The 22,416-nt window shown below is 44.7% G+C and overlaps 1 protein-coding gene and 1 long non-coding RNA gene across 3 annotated transcripts in view; one reads left to right on the top strand and one right to left on the bottom strand.

The window, feature by feature from the left end:
- The window catches only part of LOC309826711 (alpha-tectorin), a gene marked incomplete at its 5' end in the record, with an annotated part of 70,193 nt that overhangs the window by 42,307 nt on the left and 5,470 nt on the right, over positions 1–22,416 (top strand). The window contains 8 exons of one of the 2 annotated variants that reach the window (XM_082661004.1): positions 3,744–3,943; positions 8,023–8,406; positions 10,469–10,755; positions 12,331–12,611; positions 15,702–15,812; positions 17,155–17,357; positions 18,303–18,466; positions 18,900–19,148. In XM_082661004.1, coding sequence (XP_082517130.1) covers positions 3,744–3,943; positions 8,023–8,406; positions 10,469–10,755; positions 12,331–12,611; positions 15,702–15,812; positions 17,155–17,357; positions 18,303–18,466; positions 18,900–19,148 — 1,879 coding nt within the window. Of the gene's footprint in view, positions 1–3,743; positions 3,944–8,022; positions 8,407–10,468; positions 10,756–12,315; positions 12,612–15,701; positions 15,813–17,154; positions 17,358–18,302; positions 18,467–18,899; positions 19,149–22,416 lie in introns of both variants that reach the window. The other variant, XM_082661005.1, reaches the window with a different exon arrangement.
- Positions 19,849–22,416, bottom strand: part of LOC309826713 — a 91,793-nt gene continuing 89,225 nt past the window's right edge. Inside the window, exon 5 of the long non-coding RNA XR_014297128.1 lies at positions 19,849–20,725. This is a non-coding gene — a long non-coding RNA (uncharacterized lncRNA). The remainder of the gene's footprint in view (positions 20,726–22,416) is intronic.

Here is a 22,416-nt window from a genome sequence, read left to right as displayed (position 1 = left end):
GAAAGTACCTCCAGAGACAGTGCTCTCCCCCTGTGCAGTGCTGCTTCTCTTACCCTGGTCAGGCCAGGAGGCCCTGAGGAGCTGGGGAGCCTGCAGGTACTGCAGAGGGTGTACAGCTCTGTAGGATCAGGTCTGTGAAGGCATCTCCCAACCTCAGTGGGCCATCGTGAGAATTAACTGTGATGATGCCTCATAAACCAGGCCACCTGGTGCCTGACATCTGGTACGTGGTCAGCCAAGTTTGAGTATCATTATCATTTTCTCTTTTATCAGAGGCAGCTTTTGCTACTTCAGAGTCCTGGGTCCAAAGTCTGGTAATTAGGGGGTTTCTTATATATTTCTCTGCAAACTCAATAAATTCTAGTGGAACAACTTTTAAAAATTCCTATTACTATTACGACAACTGCTCCTACTGTTAATAACAGAAGCTTTCATTGAAGTACCAGGCACTGTACCAGAAGCTTTGCAAAATCGCATTTCATTTTATCTTTACTACTTGTTATCCCCATTTTACAGATGAGGAAGCAGAGGTTTAGTGAGAGTAAGTAACCTGCCCAAGGTGACACTGCTAGTTAGTTGCAAAGCCAGGGCTCAAACAAGGTCAATTCTATTGCATTGCTGCATTGCTCCTCAGAGGGACCCACACATCCTACCCACCTTGGGCACAAAGGCTACATCAGTCCACTGGCCACAGCAAGAGACACATTCGTGACCGTGTTAGAAATCCAGGTGTAGAGGCATCATCACTCTCAGCTCTTAGTACTTCATTTGGGTGGAGAAAATCAGAATTAGGAATTTGGAAGTTTGTTTTCAAGAATCAAATATTTATTAACCACCTGTCATGTTCTCAGCACTATTTTGAGGGCCCTGGAAGAATCAGAAGTGTAAAATAATGAGTTTATTGTCTAGTTGGAGAAATAGGACCAGCATACTTGAAACAACAGTGGACATCTCTAAATCGATAGTATATCTTCCCAGATATTAAAATGTATTGTAGAGTTTCAGTAATTAAAACAAGTCAATACCGGCACATTCCCAGAAAGACCAACCAGTGGACTGATGAGAAAGTCCAGAAACAGGCTCAAACACTAAAGAGAAATTAGTATATAGTAAAGCTGGCATTTCAGATCACTGGGGGGAAAGGTACTATTCAATAAGGGACAAACTAGCAGGCAGAAAACTATTTAAACACTTCCTTCATTTCCTCAATCAAAAATAAAGTCTGGGGGGGTAGTGGTGGGATGAATTGGGAGATTGGGATTGACATGTATGCACTAATATGTATAAAATACATAACTGATAAGAACCTGCTGTATAAAAAATTAATTAATTTAATTAAAAAGAAAAGGGAATGAAAAAAAATAAAGTCCAGACAGAACCAAGATTAAACATAGAAATTTAAGTTATAAAACTACTAGAAGAAAAACAAAGGAGTCTTTTTGGTAATCTTGCAGTAGAGAGGGACTTTCTAAGCAAAATGACCAAAGCCATAAGGGAAAACCTGATAAATTTGATTACTTAAAATTTTAAATTTCTACGTGGCAAAAACATAATCAAAGCCACAAACATACCAAAAAAAAAAAAAAAGAAGACGCAAAGTCAAAAGACAAATGATAAATATTTTTAACACATGACAGACAAAAGTCTATTTTTAATTTATAAAGAGCTTTTACAATTCAATAAGAAAAAAATTCAACCAACACAAAATGTGCAAAGGATGTGAAAAGGCAGTTCACAGGAAAGACATACAAATGGATTACAAACAAATGAAAAGACAGTCAACCTCACAAAGAATGCAAATGAAATAAGGACATAGCAGATATGGCATTAAAATTGTTTTATTGTGGTAATATAGACGTAAAATTTACTATGTTAACCATTTTTAAGTGTACAGTTCAGTGGCATTAAATACATTCATATTGCTGTGCAACCATCACCACCATCCATCTCCAGAACTCTTTTCATCTTGCAAAACTGAAACTCTGTACCCACTAAATAATAACTCTCCATTCCATAACACTCCAATAATTCTCCCCACCCCACCCCACCCCACACCACCCCAGCCCCTGGCAACCAATGTTCTACTTTCTGTCTTTGTGAACTTAACTACTTTAGATACCTTGGAGAAGTGGAATCATACAGTATTTGTCTTTTTTTTTTTTTAATTTATTTTTGGCTGCATTGGGTCTCCATTGCTGTGCGTGGGTTTCTCTAGTTGCGGCGAGCGGGGGCTAGTCTTTGTTGCCGTGAGTGGGCTTCCTGTTGCGGTGGCTTCTCTTTGTTGCGGAGCACAGGCTCTAGGCACGCGGGCTCAGTAGTTGTGGTGCATGGGCTTAGTTGCTCCGCGGCATGTGGGATCTTCCCAGACCAGGGCTCGAACGCATGTCCCCTGCACTGGCAGGCGGATTCTTAACCACTGAGACACCAGGGAAGTCCCCCAGTATTTGTCTTTTTGTGGGTGCTTTATTTCACTTAGCATAACGTCCTCAAGGTTCATCCTTGTAGTATACTGCGGAATTTCCTTCCTTTTTAAGGCTGAATAATTCCATTGTATATAGACATTTTGCTCATCCATTCATCCATTGATGGACACTTGGATTGCTTCCATGGTTTAGCTATTGTGAATAATGCTGCTATGACAACATGTATAAATATCTCTTTGAAATACTTCTCTCAAATCTTTTGAGTATATACCCAGGAGTGGAATTGACAATAAGTTCATTTTTTTAGATTCCACATATAAGCGATACCATATGATATTTGTCTTTCTCTGTCTGACTTACTTCACTCAGTATGACAATCTCTAGGTCCATCCATGTCACTGCAAATGGCATTATTAGTTTCTGTAAAACTTTTAAGCAAACCTATCTTTAATGATTGGCTAACACTTACTGAACGCTTAGTTGCTTGGCACTGTTGTAAGTACACAGACTCACTCGTTCCCTCCCAATGAGCCATGAAGCGGGTATCTCTGTTGTACAGATAAGGAACTGAGGCCCAGAGAGATTAAGTAATGGCTCCAGTCTCTTACAGCTTGGCTCCAGAGCCCACGCTCTTCACCAGGACCCCAACTGCCTTCCAGAAAAGCATCTACATGCATTTGAAAACCACAGAACATAGCTGACATGGGTCGGTCTGTATACACAGGCACACACACAGTGCACGTTTGCCTTCTCAGAAATCAAGAGGCTCAGGGGCCTACCGTTTATAAACTACTGTCTTAGAAAAAGGTCCTGGAAGTTCTGAGTTGGTATTGGTATAAGAGTAGGGAGTTCTGCAGATAAGTTGGGACTCCACCTGGGGCTTGTAGAATGCAGGATTCAGATAGGCTGGGAGGATGAAGAAGGGGTTGGGGAAGGGAGATCAACACACCTGGGGACCTAAAGGCAGGAGTGAATATGGGGCACCCCCGGGGGGCCATCCAGTGACTCACTGGAGTCAAGATGCATGTTGGGAGATGGGTTTAAGGCAACAGGTTCTAGAGGACCTCAGGAAACAAGGCTGAGGACAGGACAAAGATGATGTGAGGAGCCTTGTCACCTCCATCTGCTCTTTGGTCCATTACTTCCACAGGGATAAGTCAGATAGAGGCTTTCCATAAGCAGAGAGAGTAGGAAAGAGGGAAGGTGGCAAAGCTTCCTCCCCGCCGGGCCTCCGTCTCCGCAAGTGGGTGAGCGATGGGCCAGAGGAAAGCGTTGACCGTCCTGGTGACTGTCGATCTTGACTCTCGTCTCCCGTTCCAGCCGTCACCTGCCCTCCCAACAGCCACTACGAGAGCTGCGTGAGCATGTGCCAGCCCCGCTGCGCCGCGATCCGCCTGAAGAGCGACTGCAACCACTACTGCGTAGAGGGCTGCCAGTGCGACACCGGCTACGTCCTCAACGGCAAAAGCTGCATCCTGCCCCACAACTGCGGCTGCTACTCTGACGGCAAGTACTACGAGGTAGGGGCGCCCCACCCACCGGGTCCTCCTTGCTGGGCAGCAGATTTCTCTCCCGCTCCAAGAGGCGGGCCACGGTGGACCCATCTTCCCACTTGAATCCACTTGTGGTGTGGATTCGCAGGGAGGCAGAGCGGGGGGCCGAGAGGTCAAGGACAGGTCTGGTGAGGCTCTTGCGCACGGAGTACCGGATTGGGAAACGTGTTTGGGTCTCACTCTCCCACCCTTCCTCGCTAGCATTTGTGTTTCTCTCTCCTCCACGCCTTTCTCTAGGCCTTTCTGATTTCTTCTCCTGTAAATCTTAGTTAGAAAGCTTCTGATGTGGCTACTGTTTGGAAATAGGACGGTGGTGAATCTGACATTTGTAGCTGTCTCGGCTAAGGACACTTTTAACTGCAAAAGATAGAGCTCGAGGCTAGCAGATGGGGCTTTGCCTCTTCTGCTTATTGCAGCTCCATTAGAGAGAGTGAGGGCTGCCATCTCTGCATGTGTCATTTGTCAGTCTAGTACCGTCCCCCGAGAGTTGTGTCCTACCCTCTGCTTCTCTCTCTTTGGGGGCTTCACATAAAGCTGATGAAGATGCCCTTCTTTGAGTAAAACATATTAGCTCACAAAATCATTTACTTTTCTACCCTGTAATCTTTCTTTATGTGCTGTGATGCTAAGCTAGAAGAGATCTTTCCTGGAGAGGGTATTTAGCCCTTGGTTCTGCCTCCAGGCCACTCTCTGTTTAAAGGATATCAACACCGTACACTGGCGAGTAGACAGTTAACAATAGCATCGATGGAATAGCTGCTATTTGCAGATCGCTGTGCTAGTGGTATCGTTGGGGATGATAAAGCATGTTCCCTGCCTTAAGGAACTTGAAAATCAATTCAGAAGAGGGGGAAAGAATGCACTTTAGGGCTTCCCTGGTGGCGCAGTGGTTGAGAGTCCGCCTGCCCATGCAGGGGACACGGGTTTGTACCCCGGTCCGGGAAGATCCCACGTGCCGCGGAGCGGCTGGGCCCGTGGGCCATGGCCGCTGAGCCTGAGCGTCCGGAGCCTGTGCTCCGCAACGGGAGAGGCCACAACAGTGAGGCCCGTGTACCGCAAAAAAAAGCACTTTAAAGAACAAGAGGACAATTACAAAGTAACATATCAACAAGTGAAATATAATACCCTAGAGAACTAATCAATTTAAGATGAAAAAGAGCCACAGCATTAAAAAAATCTGATTGAAATGTCTGAACTGGAAATAAACTAGGCAAAAAATAAATAATGCCTCCTTTCTGTAAAGATGCATTGTTCTTGTTCAAGAACAACTAAGTTGGCTTTACTTTGAGAGGAGATAAAAGAAAATCAATATGGACGTTACCTTCAGTCTCATTTTCGGTGGGAAACTTGTTTAAATGTTGTATTAGAAAGATGGGAAAAAGTAGAGTAAAATAGTAAAATTGATCAAAGAAGGCTTCTTGGTAGAGGTGAGTTTTGAAGTTAAGCTCTTAGAAATATTGATTATTTGAAAGGAAGAGGCAGACCATGTGGGAGAAAATAATAATAGATTCCGTTTTTCCACCATCTGGGAGAAGAGATAACCAGGCTCAAAACTGAAAAACACTATTATAATCTCTGCTCCCCTGTCCAGAGATTTACTGAAATGTATCCATCTAGCAAGTGTGTCATGCACCCCTCCACAGAGATCCTGAGTGTCTGTGACATAATGGAATGAGATTCGGGTTTGATCCTAGCTGAACCAATGCTGTTGATGTGACATTGAGCAAACTGTGTCATTTCTCTGAGCTTCTGTTGCCTTATCTACAAAACATTACTAATAATACCAACTCAGTATGGTTGTTGTATAAATAATCAATGCCAGGTGCCCTAGTACCTGGCACCTAGTAGTTCAATAATTGGTAACTGCTATTGTTTTTGTTCATTCTCTTCAGAAGCATTTTATAAATGAAAAATCCAGGTGTGTTAATGAAACGATGCGTGTAAAAGCCCTTGGAACTCTCGGGAAGGCACAATACAGCTCTCAGCAGCTGTTAGCACTATAAACATTATTATCCGCTTTTCATCAGAAAGTCAGTGGGTTTTGACAACATATATCTGGGAAGTAGCAAACTCACAAAACAGATAATCCACACCTACTTGCCACAATTCAAACAAGCTTGGAGCTTGTTTATTCAACAGATTTCTTTGGAAATAAAAAGAGAACACATCTAGCTATTAGCATGTAGGGTAATCACCCAGCTGACGTTGTCGGGTCTAATTAAGGTGGAGAAAGCAGCACTGGGCCTATCTCTTTACTGTGATGCCAGTTTCATGATCGAGTTCCCCTGTGGGATGAGTTATTTACCCTTGATCATATCCACATGCTTCAGGTTATTTTGCTCTTTCCACCCATGTAATGTCTGACTTCTCATCAGAGAGAGGCCAGACCGTCCGCTCAATTTTTCTGCAAATCTGACAAGAGAAAGAAAGTCAATATTTTACAGGTCTGGAAGGAGGGAAGGCTTGGTTCCGGGAACTACTTCATTTTGAGGATGAAAGAATCAGCAGGGCACTGGAATCTTAAAGTGCACCAGATTGAGAAAACTCTTCCTGGAAGATCTCACCCTCTATCTACTTACCCTTGGATCTGAGTCAGATCTGTATTTGATATCCAGGGTTTTGATAAGTCTATAGTTAAAATGGAAAATGGTGACCAGACAGTAGCATAGGCCCATCTTGTGCCATTTAAACACCTCTGGGGCTTCCCTGGTGGCGCAGTGGTTGAGAGTCCGCCTGCCGATGCAGGGGACACGGGTTCGTGCCCCGGTCCGGGAAGATCCCACATGCCGCGGAGCGGCTGGGCCCGTGAGCCATGGCTGCTGAGCCTGCGCGTCCAGAGCCTGTGCTCCGCAACGGGAGAGGCCACAACAGTGAGAGGCCCGCGTACCGCAAAAACAATAAATAAATAAACCACCTCTGGATAGCACCGTTTTAGAAAATTGAATTAATGCCCGAGTGGCCACATCTCTATGAAGTAGTCCACTCGTTGGGACCACACTCCACTTGGACAATCACGACCAATTTCCAACAGTTTCCTGGAATTCTTGGTCTAGAACAAGTGCAAGATCAAGAGCACGAGGTCCTCAAGCAGAGTCATGTCTACAGATTTGCAGAAGGAGTGAAAAATAATAGCTGCTACCAACTGATGATCCACTTGGTCGTAGTGTTTAATATAACTTTATATAATTCCTCACTATCTGAAAGAGGGTGAGCGGTCCTTCTCCGGTAATAACAGCAGCTATTATTTATTGAGTACCTTCTCTCAGCCGGAAAATGTGCTTCACATGTCTTATTTAATCTTCACAACTGCCTTGCAAGATATTATTATTACCTCCAGTTTCGAGAGAGGAAACTGACACTCTGGGAGCTTGGTAGTGCCCCTCAGGGTGGCACATGTAGGGTGGCAGGGCTGGGATCAAACCCCAGGTGGCCTGATCTCAAAGCTCTCCTTTCATGGAACCTCACTGTTATCTAGGCCTCTCACTTCAGGACATAGAAATGGAGTATTTGCAACAGAAGTAAATTGGAAGTAGATTAGATACAAGGAAAACGTTTGGAACAGTGAGTATTGTGGAATGTTGAAATGGTTCATCATAAGAGTTGGTTATCGCTTTCTTTTAACCTATTTAAGATTGAAGGGTGGGGTTTATCATTATTGAGTGAATTTAAATTTCTTCCTTGAAGTGGAGCTGGTACTTGTTAGATTAATTTCCTACCAAATATTTTTCCTCTTCACTTAGTTCCTCCTCTGGCAGCTGCCCATTCCAGTTGGTTGGCTGTGATTAGTTCTACAATCCAGCCGTAGAGATTCCCAAATTCTTGACTGAAACCAATAAAGACTAAATTGCACATTGTTTGGCATCTGAGTTACATGCAGGGGGTGTAACGTTTGAATTGAACCAGCCTCCCTACTGCTCCTTGTTGCAAATTCCAGCCCCATTACTGATAGGCCAGCCCCGCCTGGAAAGGGTCCAGGTGGACTGGGCTTTGGGGGCCCCAACTCTGACCACAGCCTGAGTTGCATGCAAACGGCGCCTCTCTTCCAGCCCAAGCAGCTGTTCTGGAACAGTGACTGCACGCGGCGCTGCCGCTGTTTCCGGCGCAACCTGATCCAGTGCGACCCGCGCCAGTGCAAGTCAGACGAAGAGTGCGCGCTGCGCAACGGGGTGCGCGGCTGCTTCAGCACCAAGACCTCCTACTGCCTGGCGGCCGGCGGCGGCGTCTTCCGCACCTTCGACGGCGCCTTCCTCCGCTTCCCAGCCAACTGTGCCTTCGTGCTCTCCACCATCTGCCAGAAGCTCCCCGACATCTCCTTCCAGCTCATCATCAACTTCGACAAGTGGTCGTCCCCCAATCTCACCATCATTTCGCCCGTCTATTTCTACATTAACGAAGAGCAGATTCTCATCAACGACCGGCACACTGTCAAGGTGACGAGCCTGTCCTTGATTCTTAAGAAACGTACTCTGGAACGTGGGCGTGTCTAGGGGGTTGTTTGCTGTGGTTTTCCGTGAGGTTTGAGGATAACAGGCTGTTGCTTCATACGTACCATACACCGATGACCAGATTTTAAAGAATGAAAATATAAAGATTCTATAAGCGTAAGCGTGGGCCCCATTTAGTCCTTGACTAACGATTTCCAAAGGAAATGTACAGTGTCTCAGGGCTATAAGGTTGGTGTGGGTGCTGATAGAGCCTCAGGTGATAAAATGGTAGCTAAGTCACCTTTTACTTTGAATTAATTTCCAAAAAGCATCTCATTTGCTTTTAAGAGCCTTTAAAATTATTCTTAGCTCTGCCTACCTGTACCAAGACCCACTCTTTCATCTCTGCCATCCTTTCTAGAAACTGAGAGAAGGCAAGCGTTTGCCTATAAACACAGCTACTAAATAAAAACGGAAGAGAGATGCAAGAGGGAGGAGATATGGGGATATATGTATATGTATAGCTGATTCTCTTTGTTATACAGCAGAAACTAACAAACCATTGTAGAGCAATTATACTCCAATAAAGATGTTAAACCAACAAACAAAAACGGCAGGGAGGGATCGTCCCTCGCTATGAGAGCGCCCCCTGATGACACACCAAGGGAAAGAAAACAGAGGAAGGATATGGTGGCTTTCTCTTAGGTTGGCCCTTCCCTAGGCCTGCTGCCTGGTTTCTTGTGAATCTTAGACCCGTATATAAATAAATGTGAATCTCCAACCCACCCCCATAACTAATACACCTCTCCAACTTGCATTCCTCCCATCCCTCCATTTAAGAAGATAATCTGCTCGGAACTAGTGGTGGTGACCCCCAGCCTCTCAGCTAAACCAGGCTGTTCATAGCAGACAGACCAGAACCATGGAGTCAGCACCCAGTACCCCGGGTTGCGGTTCCAGCTAGGAAGGGCCAGGGAGAGAGCCAGCACACGCATAGGAGCATTTTTGGAATTGAGTGTTACTGTATCTGCTTTCTACCACGGGCTCAGATAATTGTGCACTGGGAATATCTTTATCTGAAGAGTCATCAAATAGCTTAGTATCCAGCCTTAGGGAAAAGACTGGCAGTATTTTGCAGGCTTAAAAGGAAAAGTCTGGATTTTAATACTGGTTTTTAACATCAATGAAAGCTGCTACTGTTTTTGACACTCCAATTCCTTTTGCAAATTGGCCCACATAGACACAACTGCATCGGTCCAGAATACAGCAGCAAGAAAGTGAAAAGGGACCACGTGACAGCAAAACTGACGTTGTGCTGAATAAAATACCCCCAGCCACTAAAATAGTAAAGAATCATATTTTTTAAAGGCTTCTGCTTTTTTTAAGAAATGAAAGTTACTAATAACCTGGGGTGGGGAGAAGAATTTATTTTGTAAGTACAGGAAAGGCATGTTATGTTCTGTCCTAAGGGCTAAGGAAAAAAGAAACTGTTATAAAGCAAGAAAATGACAAATGGAGAAAATACTGTACCTATAGGACCTCTGGGAGGGTACCTCCTGTTTCAACATTATAAACAAGAAAACAATTAACATAGCAATGACCCCCAGGTTCATTTTAACCGTGTTAGACCCTCCTTAGCACAGGATTGGGATTTCGTTTTCAGTAATTGGTTTATGCTAGAGAAAATTTTATACAAAAATCCAGCCATTTGTTGTGAGTTATACTTTTCCATCATTTTTTTTTGTAACTCTCTGCCTCCATATTTTGCTTCTCTGGGGGGAACTGTGGACAGTTAGATGAGGGAGTACTCAAATTCTAGGGCGGGGGTCAGCAAAATATGAAATTCAGCCAAATCTCCTTGCTGCCTGTTTTTGTAAATAAAGCTTTAGTGGAACACTGCCTCACTCATTTAGTTACTGTTGTCTCTGGCAGCTTTCCTGCCACGAGGACAGAGTTGACAGAGATCATATGGGCCGCAAAGTCTAAAATATTTACTCTGGCCCTTTACAGTAAATGTTTGCCAGTCCCTGCTTTGAGGGTCATATACTTTTTCTTTCTCCTTTGACAGGTGAATGGCACACAAGTGAATGTTCCGTTTATAACCGGGTTGGCAACCAAAATCTACAGCAGCGAGGGGTTCCTGGTGATCGACACCAGCCCTGACATCCAGATACACTACAATGGTTTCAACGTAATAAAAATCAGCATCAGTGAGAGGCTGCAGAACAAAGTGTGTGGCCTTTGTGGCAACTTCAACGGGGACTTAACCGATGATTACGTGACCCTGCGGGGGAGGCCTGTGGTGAGCAGCGTGGTGCTGGCCCAGAGCTGGAAAACCAACGGTATGCAGAAGAGGTGAGAACTTCCAGCCGCTAGACTCAGGGGCCCCAGTCCTCCCACGTCCATGACAGGTGTTGCTGAGGAAGGGACTTTGTACAGCATCACCCTTCCGGACTCCTGCAAAGAGCTAAGCTGAAGGTCTTTGGAGTTTTCATCATACAAATAGGCACAGCAGTTTCTTGAACAGCAGAGGGAGGAACTAGGCTTAGATGATAAAAGTCTACATTTTTGTGTCATCCAGCCCTCGGCTAAACAGAAGAGTGTGCCCAAGATTAGAATTCTGAAACCTTGGCCAGCTGCCCGACTGCAACTGGGCACCCCTGCTGGGGGGTGGGATTAAGATTTAACCCAGGAGATGAGGGCTATCCCTTGCTCCCCCGTGCTGAGACTGTGTGTCTGTGACTCTTACCAGAGGCTTGGTTTTGTGCAGGTACAAGTTGGTGGGAATCAAGAAAGCCTTTTTAAAAGCAGAAGTCCGCAAGGGGATTATCAGGCCCCTCTCTGGCCAGCTGAAATAGAATGAGCTAAACAAGTTACTCCAAAGGTGTTTAATTTAGGGCCCTTCTGGGCTGCTGAATTATGTTAATTCCTCTCAGGCTCTATGGATATGCTTCCCTTTCCCGGCATTTCTTTGCTCGTACAATGGTTCTGTCCCCTTGTGCTTTAATACACCAAACATCAGCTAAATTCCCAGATGTGAAAATGAAGCCCCAAACCCTCTGTGACCCTTCTGCAGGTGTAAACCGAAAAATGTACCGTAAATTAAACTATCCTGTGCATTATGGGACCCAGAGCTGGAAAGAACCTTGGGCACCATCTGGTCCAGTCTCTTTTCTAGGTGAAACAGAGGCTAGAGTGGAATGATTTACGTTGAGGGGGTCCTATAAGTGGCAAAGCCAGGATTAGATTCCAGAATTCCTAATGTGATGCTTTCTCTAAAATGTCACTTCTAGGGCCCACAGTTAGAAAAATGACTACTTTGCACACTTAAGCTATTCTGGGGCTTCCAAAGGTGAGCAAGCTTCAGTTCCTCCTGAGGAATTATGAGTCTGTTTAAGCTTCCTTTCCCTTCCTCTCTTCCTTTTTTTCTTCCTTTATAAACGATTTCAGCCTGACACCAATTTTCTTTTGATGATTTTACTTTCGGTCTCTGATAGCTAAACTGGAACTGGTTGAGAAGTTTCTGGACTTCCTTTCAAATCTTTAATTCTACCAACTGTCATTGCTATGATTATTAATAGTGATAGTAACTATTATTATTATTGGTGGTGGTTGTTATTATATGAACACCCGTTAATAGTTATTGTATCAGTTATATCGAAGGTTAATGGTTATTATACCAATATCTACCTTTTGTCTGACACTTTGGCTACCAGTCCATCACTTTATCTTACCCTCACTTATCCCAGTGGCGTAACAATAGAAATTACCGTGACTTTCCTAAGGTCACACAGTCTGTTAGTGTTGGGATCAGCATCCCACACTAACTTCTGGGTTAGCTGAAAAGGGCACTGCCACGGTCTGCCCTTTCATCGGCCATCTTGGATGCCTCGTTTTGCTTCCTACCCTGACCAGACCTCTCGCCCCCAGCTGCAACGAGCTGCAGTTCTCCCAGTACGCGGCCATGTGTGACAACGTGCACATCCAGAAGATGCAGGGCGACGGCTACTGCCTGAAGCTCACGGACATGAAGGGCTTCTTCCAGCCCTGCTACGGGCTGCTCGACCCCCTTCCCTTCTACGAGTCCTGCTACCTGGACGGCTGCTACAACCACAAGAAGTACCAGCTGTGCGGCTCCCTGGCTGCCTATGGGGAGTCTTGCCGCTCCTTCGGGATCCTCAGCACCGAGTGGATTGAGAAAGAGAATTGCTGTAAGAGAATTATTTTATTTCTGCAGACTCTTTGCTAAGTTGAAAGCACGGCTTTGCCAGTGGCATCGCTGTGTCCAGGGCCGGCTGGCTGGTCTGCATCTTGACCCATAGATCTGCTTCCAGGGTTGGAGGGTGGAGAGCTGTGAGGGCTTGTAGCAGATTTCATGGGACGCATTTTCAGTGGAGCCTGACTCCCCTCTAATTGCCTGACCAGTTATGGAATTTGGAACACCCGCTGGGGAAGGTGAGGTTCTCTGGGTTGGAGAAACACCAGTGTAGCTAGTGACTTTAAGATAGCCGGACAGAGTATAGGATTCCTGATTGATTTCAGTGCCCCAAACTCAGCTCTCCTTAACATGGCTCCCTTAACATGGGTCAGAGCCCAGATCAGAAAGAGAAGGCACATGGCAAGTGGCAAGTTGAGTTGGAATTGAGCTGGCTGTATCTGCCTGGTTGCAAGGAAGCCATGGTTGGATGCATAAAGGGATTACACATATATTACTGATGAAATAAAGATCTGTAGATTCTTGCATTTTTTTTCTGTAGTAAGAAAACTATTTTGATCTGCGTTATCCATTATTCTCTTTGTTCATTTTCTTACCATGTTAATCAAATACATGGAGCAAATAAGTATGTACATAATCACACATAAATGTGTCACATCCATATATGTGTGTGCACATACATACTGATCAATCTGTCCCATGAATGCAGTATGACATTGCGGCCGACAGGATGTGTGCCTGTCCCTCGACATGCACCACCAACCCAATGTGCATACAGGTACTGCCATGAAAACTGGCCCTGTTCACTCCAAGACTGAGCGTGCACATCAGTAAATCTGCAGACCAAACCTGAGCAAGAGTAGGGATGCACTTAATTCAGAACCTGAAAACAATGTGGTTCATTAAAATATGCATGCAGTGACTTCAGAAACTCTTAACAAGCAAATGACCGGTCTCTGTTAGCAAGCAACAGAAATAGTTTGTTTGATAACTTCAATATTTTACCCTGTTCTGTTAATAAACAATACTTTAAAAAACGTTAACTGTTTTGAACTTTAAAAATTGTGTGGATTTTTTTTTTTTTAAGTATGAATTTTTGCTTTTAACCTTAAAACTTCCCTCTGAATTGGGCATGTCGTATTTGCCAAGCGGTAGGTGGACCATCATGTTTGTAAGTGAGGTTCTTTCCTTCCTGGAAGCTGTAACCTCCACACTTTCTTTCCCTTATTCTCTTGGGTGGTGTTCATATTGTGTTAATCAACCAGCACATTCATGGAGTGGCTGTTGCGTGCTTAGCACCGGTGTTAGGTGCTGAACCCACTGGGCAAGCAAAAGCGTCTTTACAAAAGGAAGCCTTTAAAAAGTAAGTGCATTTGACTGATGCTGATGGCTTTCCTTCAGTCGTCTTTCTAGGAATTAAGACAGGCTGATGCTACGCCATACCTGTCCTCCCACGTATAATAGTTACTTAGCAGAGGGTCGGGAGAAGCATCTGCAGCTATGGGATAGTTCAGGGATTTTGTTTTGTTTTTGAACTCGTGAAGAGAACTTGGCTCGTGCTGGGATTGAATCATTGCTGTTTCTTCAACACTCACCATCATATGCCACGACGATGAGGATTATTACACCTGGATAGGGAGACAGTCTTTAAATAAAGAAGTGAGTGTCTACTAAATCCTAATCTTCTCTAAAAGGAAGTCAATAGAGATCTAATACTGAAAAATCAAGAAAAATAGTGATATTTCGAAATATGGACGTAAAAACTAGAAAAATTAAAAGATTTAAAATAGTTGTCTCAGAAGCATTAGAACTGGAAGATAAGAAGATTGGGACATGGGATTGCCATTCTTCAATACAGCATTATTTGACTTTTTACCAGTATTATTCTGATAAAAGTAAAAATTAAATGAAAACAGTTTTCGCTTACCATTTGCAAACACAGAGTTAAATATCCGAAGAAACAACCAAAAGACTTTTAAAATGACCAAGAAAAATAACAGGGAAGTGGAGAGGGCCTAGGCGAGGGACTGCTGTGTTTCACTTTAAGCTTCTCAGGACTACTTGATTTTTTTTTTTTTTTTTTTTTTTTTTTTGCATGGCAATTTGACAAAACTTTAAAAATTAAAATTTTCCAAGGGACCACAATTAGAAATAACAACTGAAATATGTAAGTGAAATGTGCTTTTGTTATATTGAGTCAAATCATCAGAAAACAAACTCGTATCAAGAATAAAATAAAGAACTCAAAAAAAAAAAGTGAGTGTCTAACAGAAATGCTCTCAATCAGCAGTTCTCAAACTGAGATGTTGGCGCACTCACAGGTGGCCTGTGGGCTCATCTGCTACGGAAATATCGTTTATAACCTGTTGGTGGTGACACTTCACATACATTTGTATTTTACTTAGAGTTTTCCCCTCTTTGGTAAAACAGTACCATTACTCTAAGTCAAAGCTGGTGAGTTGTGTGTAGGTAGTTTGTCTAGTTTTATAAAATTACGTAGAAGTTTGTGGGGTAGCTGGACCATGAATCAAAAAAAGACTAAGAAGTCCTGGTTTGAGGGACCTCTCTGGGACCTTACTGGCCCTAGAATCTTCATTGTTGACAAGTATTTGTTGAGCATCTACTATGAGGTGGCTGGGCGCTGGGAATCTAGAGGTAAATGGCTTGGACCCTACTCTTTATATAAATATAACGATACCAATGCATATGATTGTGGTACAGAGCAGGAAGTGCAGCAGTCTCGGGATGTCCTGGCAGTTAAGCGTGTCTGTGTATTCCATCTTCCCCTCTTACCTTCACCTGTGTGTGACCTTGGGTGCATTTCAGCTGTGATGCCAAGCTACGATACTTAGCTGGCAGAGCTTGTAAGGGTCGGAAGAGGTAACGCCACCAAAGCATGAGGCACGTAGCAAGGACCCAATTACTAGTATCGTCATTATTTCCCGGAAGGCTGCCCTGTCTGTTGGTTTGCATCTGCCATCTGACCACACCAGGTCCACTGAAGTGGCGAGTCCAGAGTGTGACCACATGCTACCGTGCACTGGTGTGAAAATCAAGTTGTGTTTCTGTTTGTTTTCCTTTTTAGCAGGAGTGGTTGAAGATCCCTGTCTGGGAGCGGACTGTCCCAATCGAACCTGTGAGCTGGAAAACGGAGGGGAGCTGTGTGGCTGCATGGAGCCCCCTCCCTACGGAAACAGTGAGTGACACCTGCCGCCACCCCACCCCCAGCCAGACAGGCCCCGCGGGAGACGCCCGGCAGCCATGTAGGAAGGCTTTCGGGTGGGAGCCCGCACGTCCCACACTGTGGGTTAGAAACCCAAGTAACGAAGCTTTCATGAGCATTTAAGCAGAACAAGGAAGGAACCCGACCTCTTCAAAGCAGGCTAATGTTCGTTTCCTTGTAGCTACATCCTTTTCTTCAATAAATGATAACACGCAAATTTGGACATGCATAGCATCAGCCAGCTCCATCTGAGGCCATGTTCAACATCAGAGGGATCCAAACTGATCTCTTAGACTCACAGGGAGATAAGGTGGTTTGACGAAAACATGAAAGAATCAGGACGAGAGTGCCAGGTGCTGTAAGACGTGTTTAAAGCCAGCTTTATCTGGCCCGAAGCTTTTCGGTGGGTCCTGAAGAAAGCAGAAATGTTGACGCAAACGGCAAACAACTAGGACTCCAGGTAGGAGTCCCCTTAAGGTAGGAATGGCCTTGTGCCCTGGCCAAGAGCATACTCGTTTTGTCGGCTCGTGGGGGACGTGCTTTGCTTCCCAGCTCCGTGTCCTTGGCTGAACCGAGGAACTCAGAAGGCACATGCCACGTTTAGCATCGTCAGAGAATGAAAGCCTGGTTGACCAGAAGGCTCCGCAGAAGGGGACCACATGTGCTGTTCAAAGGCTTCACCTGAGCAGATAAAAACGTTTCTCTCCGTTTCTTTAGTGCTTATTAGCCTGTGTTTGTGTACTCACGGAAAATGTCCATTTCAAAAAACAAGAGCTCCGAGTGCCGGCCTGGGTACCAGCTGGGCTGCGGAGAGGCCTGACCGGGGCTGCCCTCACTGGGGGCACGTTCTTTAGCCAGGCCACAGTGAGCCAGGTGCGGTATGGAGCTTACGGACAGCAGCTACCACCAAAGCGGGGCGGAAATCCTGGGTTTAGGAAGAAAAGATCAAAGACACTTTGTATAGCATTTTCACCTTTAAAAAAAGGCTCTCTGGGGACTTCCCTGGTGGTCCAGTGGTTAAGACTCCTCGCTTCCAATGCAGGGGGCGTGGGTTCGACCCCTGGTCGGGGAACTAAGATCCCACATGCCACACGGCATGGACCAAAAAAAAAAAAAAAAGGCCCTAGGATTGCCCAAGTTATTGCTTTGAATGAGTTCATATACTCATTTAGTTTGATCAGAGCTTCATTAGAAATGCTGCAGCCTCTGTGTGAAGCCCATCAGCCTCTTCTAAAGAGAATGGGGTGCTTCGCCCACCCACACAGCAAGACCAACTCTCACTGACGTGCCTTTCATAATGACTGTTTCCCCACAGACTCCCACGACATCATTGATGCAGAGGTGACCTGCAAGGCTGCCCAGATGGAAGTGTCCATATCTAAGTGCAAACTCTTCCAGCTCGGCTTCGAGAGGGAGGGTGTGCGGATCAATGACAGGCAGTGCACCGGCATTGAGGGAGAGGACTTTATCTCCTTTCAGATCAACAACACCAAAGGGAACTGTGGAAACATTGTGCAGGTGAGGAACGAGGGCAGGAGAGAGCACCTGGCTGAGGTGGTGACAGCTCCAGGTGTTTGCACATTGATTGTTCTTAAGCCAACTTCAGGGGTTCGACTTAGAAACATGCTCCTTGGAAAACAGCAAAAGGCACGTGCGAAATGAAGGACAGCGGGAAAATAATCATTGGGTGCTAAGTGGTTGAACTGAAAGCAAGATAAGTGACATGCTTCCTTCCCTGGTTTGCGCTGTCTGCTGTCCTTTGCCCTGCATGTTGACACATTTTTTACTTCTCTCATGCTTCTGTTGTTCTTCCAGGTAAAGACAGCTGGGTTCAGCTCTTTCAGGGTGTAAGGGTGTCCCTGACATCACTTAACAGTTGGCTGCAGAAATACAGCAAGGTCACAACATTTTGTGTCAGGTTATCCAATTCATAGGTTAGCAAAGCATCTCACTTCTCTTCCTCCTGTGCCTTCCTACTGTCTTTTTTTGATAACTGTGTTCATTAACACTTTTTATCAGGGAGTGAAAGGTGCAAGACGGTGAAACATGCGTGTGTTCATTTTGGTACTTGTGGGCTGTCTGGTACAAGACTTGGCGGAGGCTGGATTTTGAATTAAGACTTGAAAGAGAAGATATGTATTACCTCAGGATGGCAATACTTCATGCTGTCCCCGGCTTGGGTTCCCGCAGATAACTGGGGACTGGTTGTACTTAGAATTCAGTGGTACATGAAATCACCCTCCGTGGGCATTCAAGGTTATCAGACTGAAGGGTGCTGTTGACATCTATTGTTAATACTTTTTTCCTAGTAAGTGCTGAGACTAGCTCCATCCTGATTTATATTGGCCTCTGGGTTATATATGAAATGAAGCCATTTTTCCACTTTCCGGCCCGTGGATTTGAAATGCAAGCCACATGCTCGTGCCCAGATTTAATGATTTCTGACCTCCCTTTGCTTTGCAGTCCAATGCCACTCATATCATGTATAAAAACACCATTTGGATAGAAAGTGCCAACAATACTGGCAACATCATCACCAGGGACAGGACGATCAGTGTGGAATTTTCATGTGCTTATGAGCTGGATATCAAGATCTCCTTGGACTCCGTCGTGAAGCCTATGCTAAGGTAGAGAATCTCATGGGCTGTGCACGTTGCTCTGTCTTTTCCTTGACAGTTAAGGTTAGCACAGTCAAAACTGCTAGCATCTGTCTTTGAAGCACTAGGGAGAGAATAATTCATATTTTCTGAACCTAGATGCCTTAGACCTGCATTGTTCGATAGAACTTTCTACAGTGATGGGAATGTCCTATATCAGTACTGTCCAATACAGTGTCTGTATGTGGCCATTGAGCTCTTGAAATGTGCCAGGGCGAGAGAGGTGCTGAGGAACTGAATTTTTAATTTTAATTAAAATTAGATTTAATTATTTAAATTTAATTATTAGACTTTACTACTCTCTGCTTGGCCTTCCCTCTGCATTTGCAGCCTGGAAAATGGTAAGTAATTGAATAGATAACGTTGCTTGGGGTTCCCCGACTTATGACTGTTTCTCTTGTAGCGTCATTAACCTGACAGTTCCAACCCAAGAAGGCAGCTTCACCACCAAGATGGCGCTCTACAAAAATGCCTCCTACAAACATCCATACCGCCAGGGCGAAGTGGTGCTGACAACTCGAGATGTGCTGTATGTAGGGGTCTTTGTGGTTGGAGCCGATTCCACGCATCTGATTCTGACGCTGAACAAATGCTACGCCACCCCCTCCCGCGACAGCAATGACAAGCTCCGATACTTCATCATTGAAGAAGGGTGGGTAGCCTCTTCTCGGAGGACAGTCTCAGAGCCTTTAGTATTAGATTTGTCTACACTGTTTTTTAGGGAAGAGAACGGGAACTAACATTTGTTGACGACCTACAGGGCCAGCATTTTGCACCCAAGAACTATCTAATCCTGATGACAACGTATGAGGTAGATATTATAAGCCCCATTTTACGGATGAGAAGGCTGAGGCTTAGTGAATCAAGCAGTGCTTAAAATCCACAGCAATTCAGTGGTAGGTCACCAGTTCCATGTGGTATTAACTACAAAATGCTTTACTCTCAATGTGACCCAAGAGGGCATTCTGTCCTGCCTACTTGAATTTCAATCTGAGTTGAATGTGGATTATCTGCAAACGAAAGGATGTAAGGAGAATAACTAAAGGTTGGTGAATAGGACATCTATGAAAATTAAAAAGGGATTAGAATGATAGCTTATAAACTTTTTTTTTTTTTTACTTACCAGTATATGCCCAGCACCTAGCATATTTCCTGAAACAGCGTGGTTATGCAACAAAATTGTTGAATGAATGAATAAATGAATGGGTGAATGAAAAAGAAGAAAAGACTGTGGACCAAACAACAACCATGATAATTATCTTTATTTTATAAACATACTTACTGGTTTTGTCAAGCAACAATACTTTTTTATTGCATACATAATTTATATACAATATAATGTACTTGCTCTAAGTGTAAAATTCAATGATTTTTAGTAAATTTACAGAGAAGTGCAACCATCACCATAATCTAATTTTGGAACATTTCCATCATCCCAGTACCATAATTCTTAAAAGCAGTTGACTATGTTAATCAAAATTCTTTCTCTTGTAAGTGGTAGAGACCATTTCAAACTAGTTTATGCAAAAGCAAGGCACTTCATGGTTACAAAACCAAATCACGTTAAGCAGATGCGGCTTCAGGGATTGGGTCCAGGAAGCCAGATGCTGTCGACTCTCTCCCTCCCTCTATCCCTTGCTCTCTGTTTCTCTGTCTCAGTCACTGTCCCTCTCTGTCTCTGTCTCTCTCATTGACCTCGTTAGACACTGGCATTTTTTTCAGCATTGTAACCCCCCCCCCCGGAGTGAGCATTCCTTCTAACCCCAATTCAGGGAATCCCTGAGAAGGAGTATGATTAGCCTTTCTTGGATGGATTTCCTCTGCCTTGTTTGGAGGAGATGCAACATTAAATTGCCTGGTGTTGCAGAGGACAAAGATTTTCTTGACCCTCTTAGGGTTCCTGGCTGGGTCTGAACATTAAATGGACAAAGACAGATTAACAGGAAAAAAGCATGACATTTATCTAATGTTAAGTTCTACGTGACATGGGAGTCTTCATAAGGAAACGAAGACTCGAAGAAACAGTTCATGCTGAGTATTGTTATGCCCGGTTTGATGAAGAGTGGACAGTCGTGGAGAAGGTCAAGAGTATGTGGTAATTGTAGTAAACTGCAGGGAATCTTAGCCAGACTGTTCAGTTTCATCTCAGTGTCCCTTTGTCTTCAGAAATAAGGATGCTCCTTTCCTTCTGGTATAGGGAGGGCACCTCTCACATAAGGGCTTTATGACCTGTTTCAGGTGAGAAGAGTGACATTCCTGTTTCTGCCATTTTCTCAAACTCCTTCAGCTTAAAATATTCAAGGTGCCAGGTTTGGGGGTAGTGTTTCTTGAACCCTATCCCAGGCCTGAGTCAGCATCCCTCCCTGGACTGGTCAGGGAGTGCTGTGGATACTGTAATTAGCCTTAAAGTTGGGGAAGGAAGGGATGGTTCTCCCAAAGAAGAAGAGTATGGTTCTAGGCAGACAAACAATAGCTAGCCACTATTTTGCACATGAACAGGCTCAGAGCCTGTACACAGCTCACCCAAGGACACCCAACCAGCAAGGGGCAGAGGAAGAAATCTTTCAAGCACCAAGACGCATCAACTCCCTACCCGGCCAGGTGTGGCTTGTGGCCTGCGTTGCTGAGGCATAGAGTGGGATTTTCAGCAAAGGCCTCATGAAGGCACTATCTTTTTGAGTTGAGTTTTAGCCTCCCTAGAGGCAGAGGGAAGGACTTGGTGACTATGTGGTATCTTAACAGGCCCAGATGCTCTGGCTAACATCACAGGTCTCCGTTTCTTCATCTGTTCCCTTCCTCTCCCTCCCCCTCCCCCCCGCCCCAGCCATGGCCCTTTCCCAAAGTAAAAGAGCTACGATCTGAGCCGCTGTACAACCCGGGTGGGCAGGCTTGGGCCGCCTTTGAAGGACACAGTGGCATTTAGCATTTTTTAAACGGTATTTAATAGAGTTGACCCAGAGAGGGAGAGTAAGTGAGCGGGTTCATAAATCTCAGCTCCCCCCAGGGTCCGCATGAAGGTCTTCAAATTAAACCGTTGTTGGGTGTGAAGTAATTTCATCGTGTGAGAGAATTTAATTCATGAGTCCTCTTGACCTTTCTTGGAGGGATGTGGTTATTGGTTTTTCCCAGTGAGCTTACGGGAAAACTGCTGCCCAGTGCGGAACGGCTGAGCTGCAGAGTGGGTCCGCATCAGAGTTTGGGGGGGAGGGGCCAGCCGCTCCTCTCCAGCTACGTTGGGGGCAGAGACGCCACCGCCATCTACCAGTGATGCCAAGGTCTGGGCACACGAAGGTCACTTCTCTGTTCTCTTCATGTGCCCAGAGGAAAGGACACTTGTTCCTCTGATAGTGGACAAAGGATTCTAGTGCTCGGTCTGTTTGTCCCCCTAAGGCGGCATCCAGACAGCCTGTCCCTGCTTCCCGAGGCTCCTTCCTTCTGCTTCCTGTTCTTCTGACACTTAAACCTCGAATCATCTCTCTGGGAGTTGGGGGTCTAGTTAAGACGGAAGGTCTGCGTGAAGACTGGAGGGCTGAGAATGCTGTAGAATCCTTGAACCAATTTAGATTATTCAAATGAGTCACAGTGACAAGGAAAAGTATGGCAAGTAAGTTTTTGTTTCAAAGCATTTAGGAAACTATTGCCTTATGGACTAACTACCAAACTGAATAGGCGTGGGAATGCTGAAGCATAATTTCCATTTTTAATTTTCCTTATCACGAAGATACTGAATCCTGGGGGCCAGGGGAAGGAAACATACGGAAAAGAGTCACCCTTTTTATCTCAATAAGATCGTTTTAAAGAGCTTCTTGGCCGCAGTGGGCCAAACTTGGCCATGGAAGCACAATTCATTCATTCAGTCACTGATTCATCCAGTCTAAAAAAAAGATTTTTTTTGGTCTAAAAATTAAGTATAATTTTAA

The sequence above is a fragment of the Grampus griseus genome, assembly GCF_964374135.1.
Source record: "Grampus griseus genome assembly, chromosome: 8".
Lineage (NCBI taxonomy): Eukaryota > Metazoa > Chordata > Mammalia > Artiodactyla > Delphinidae > Grampus > Grampus griseus.
This window is presented reverse-complemented; position numbering and strand designations above follow the sequence as displayed.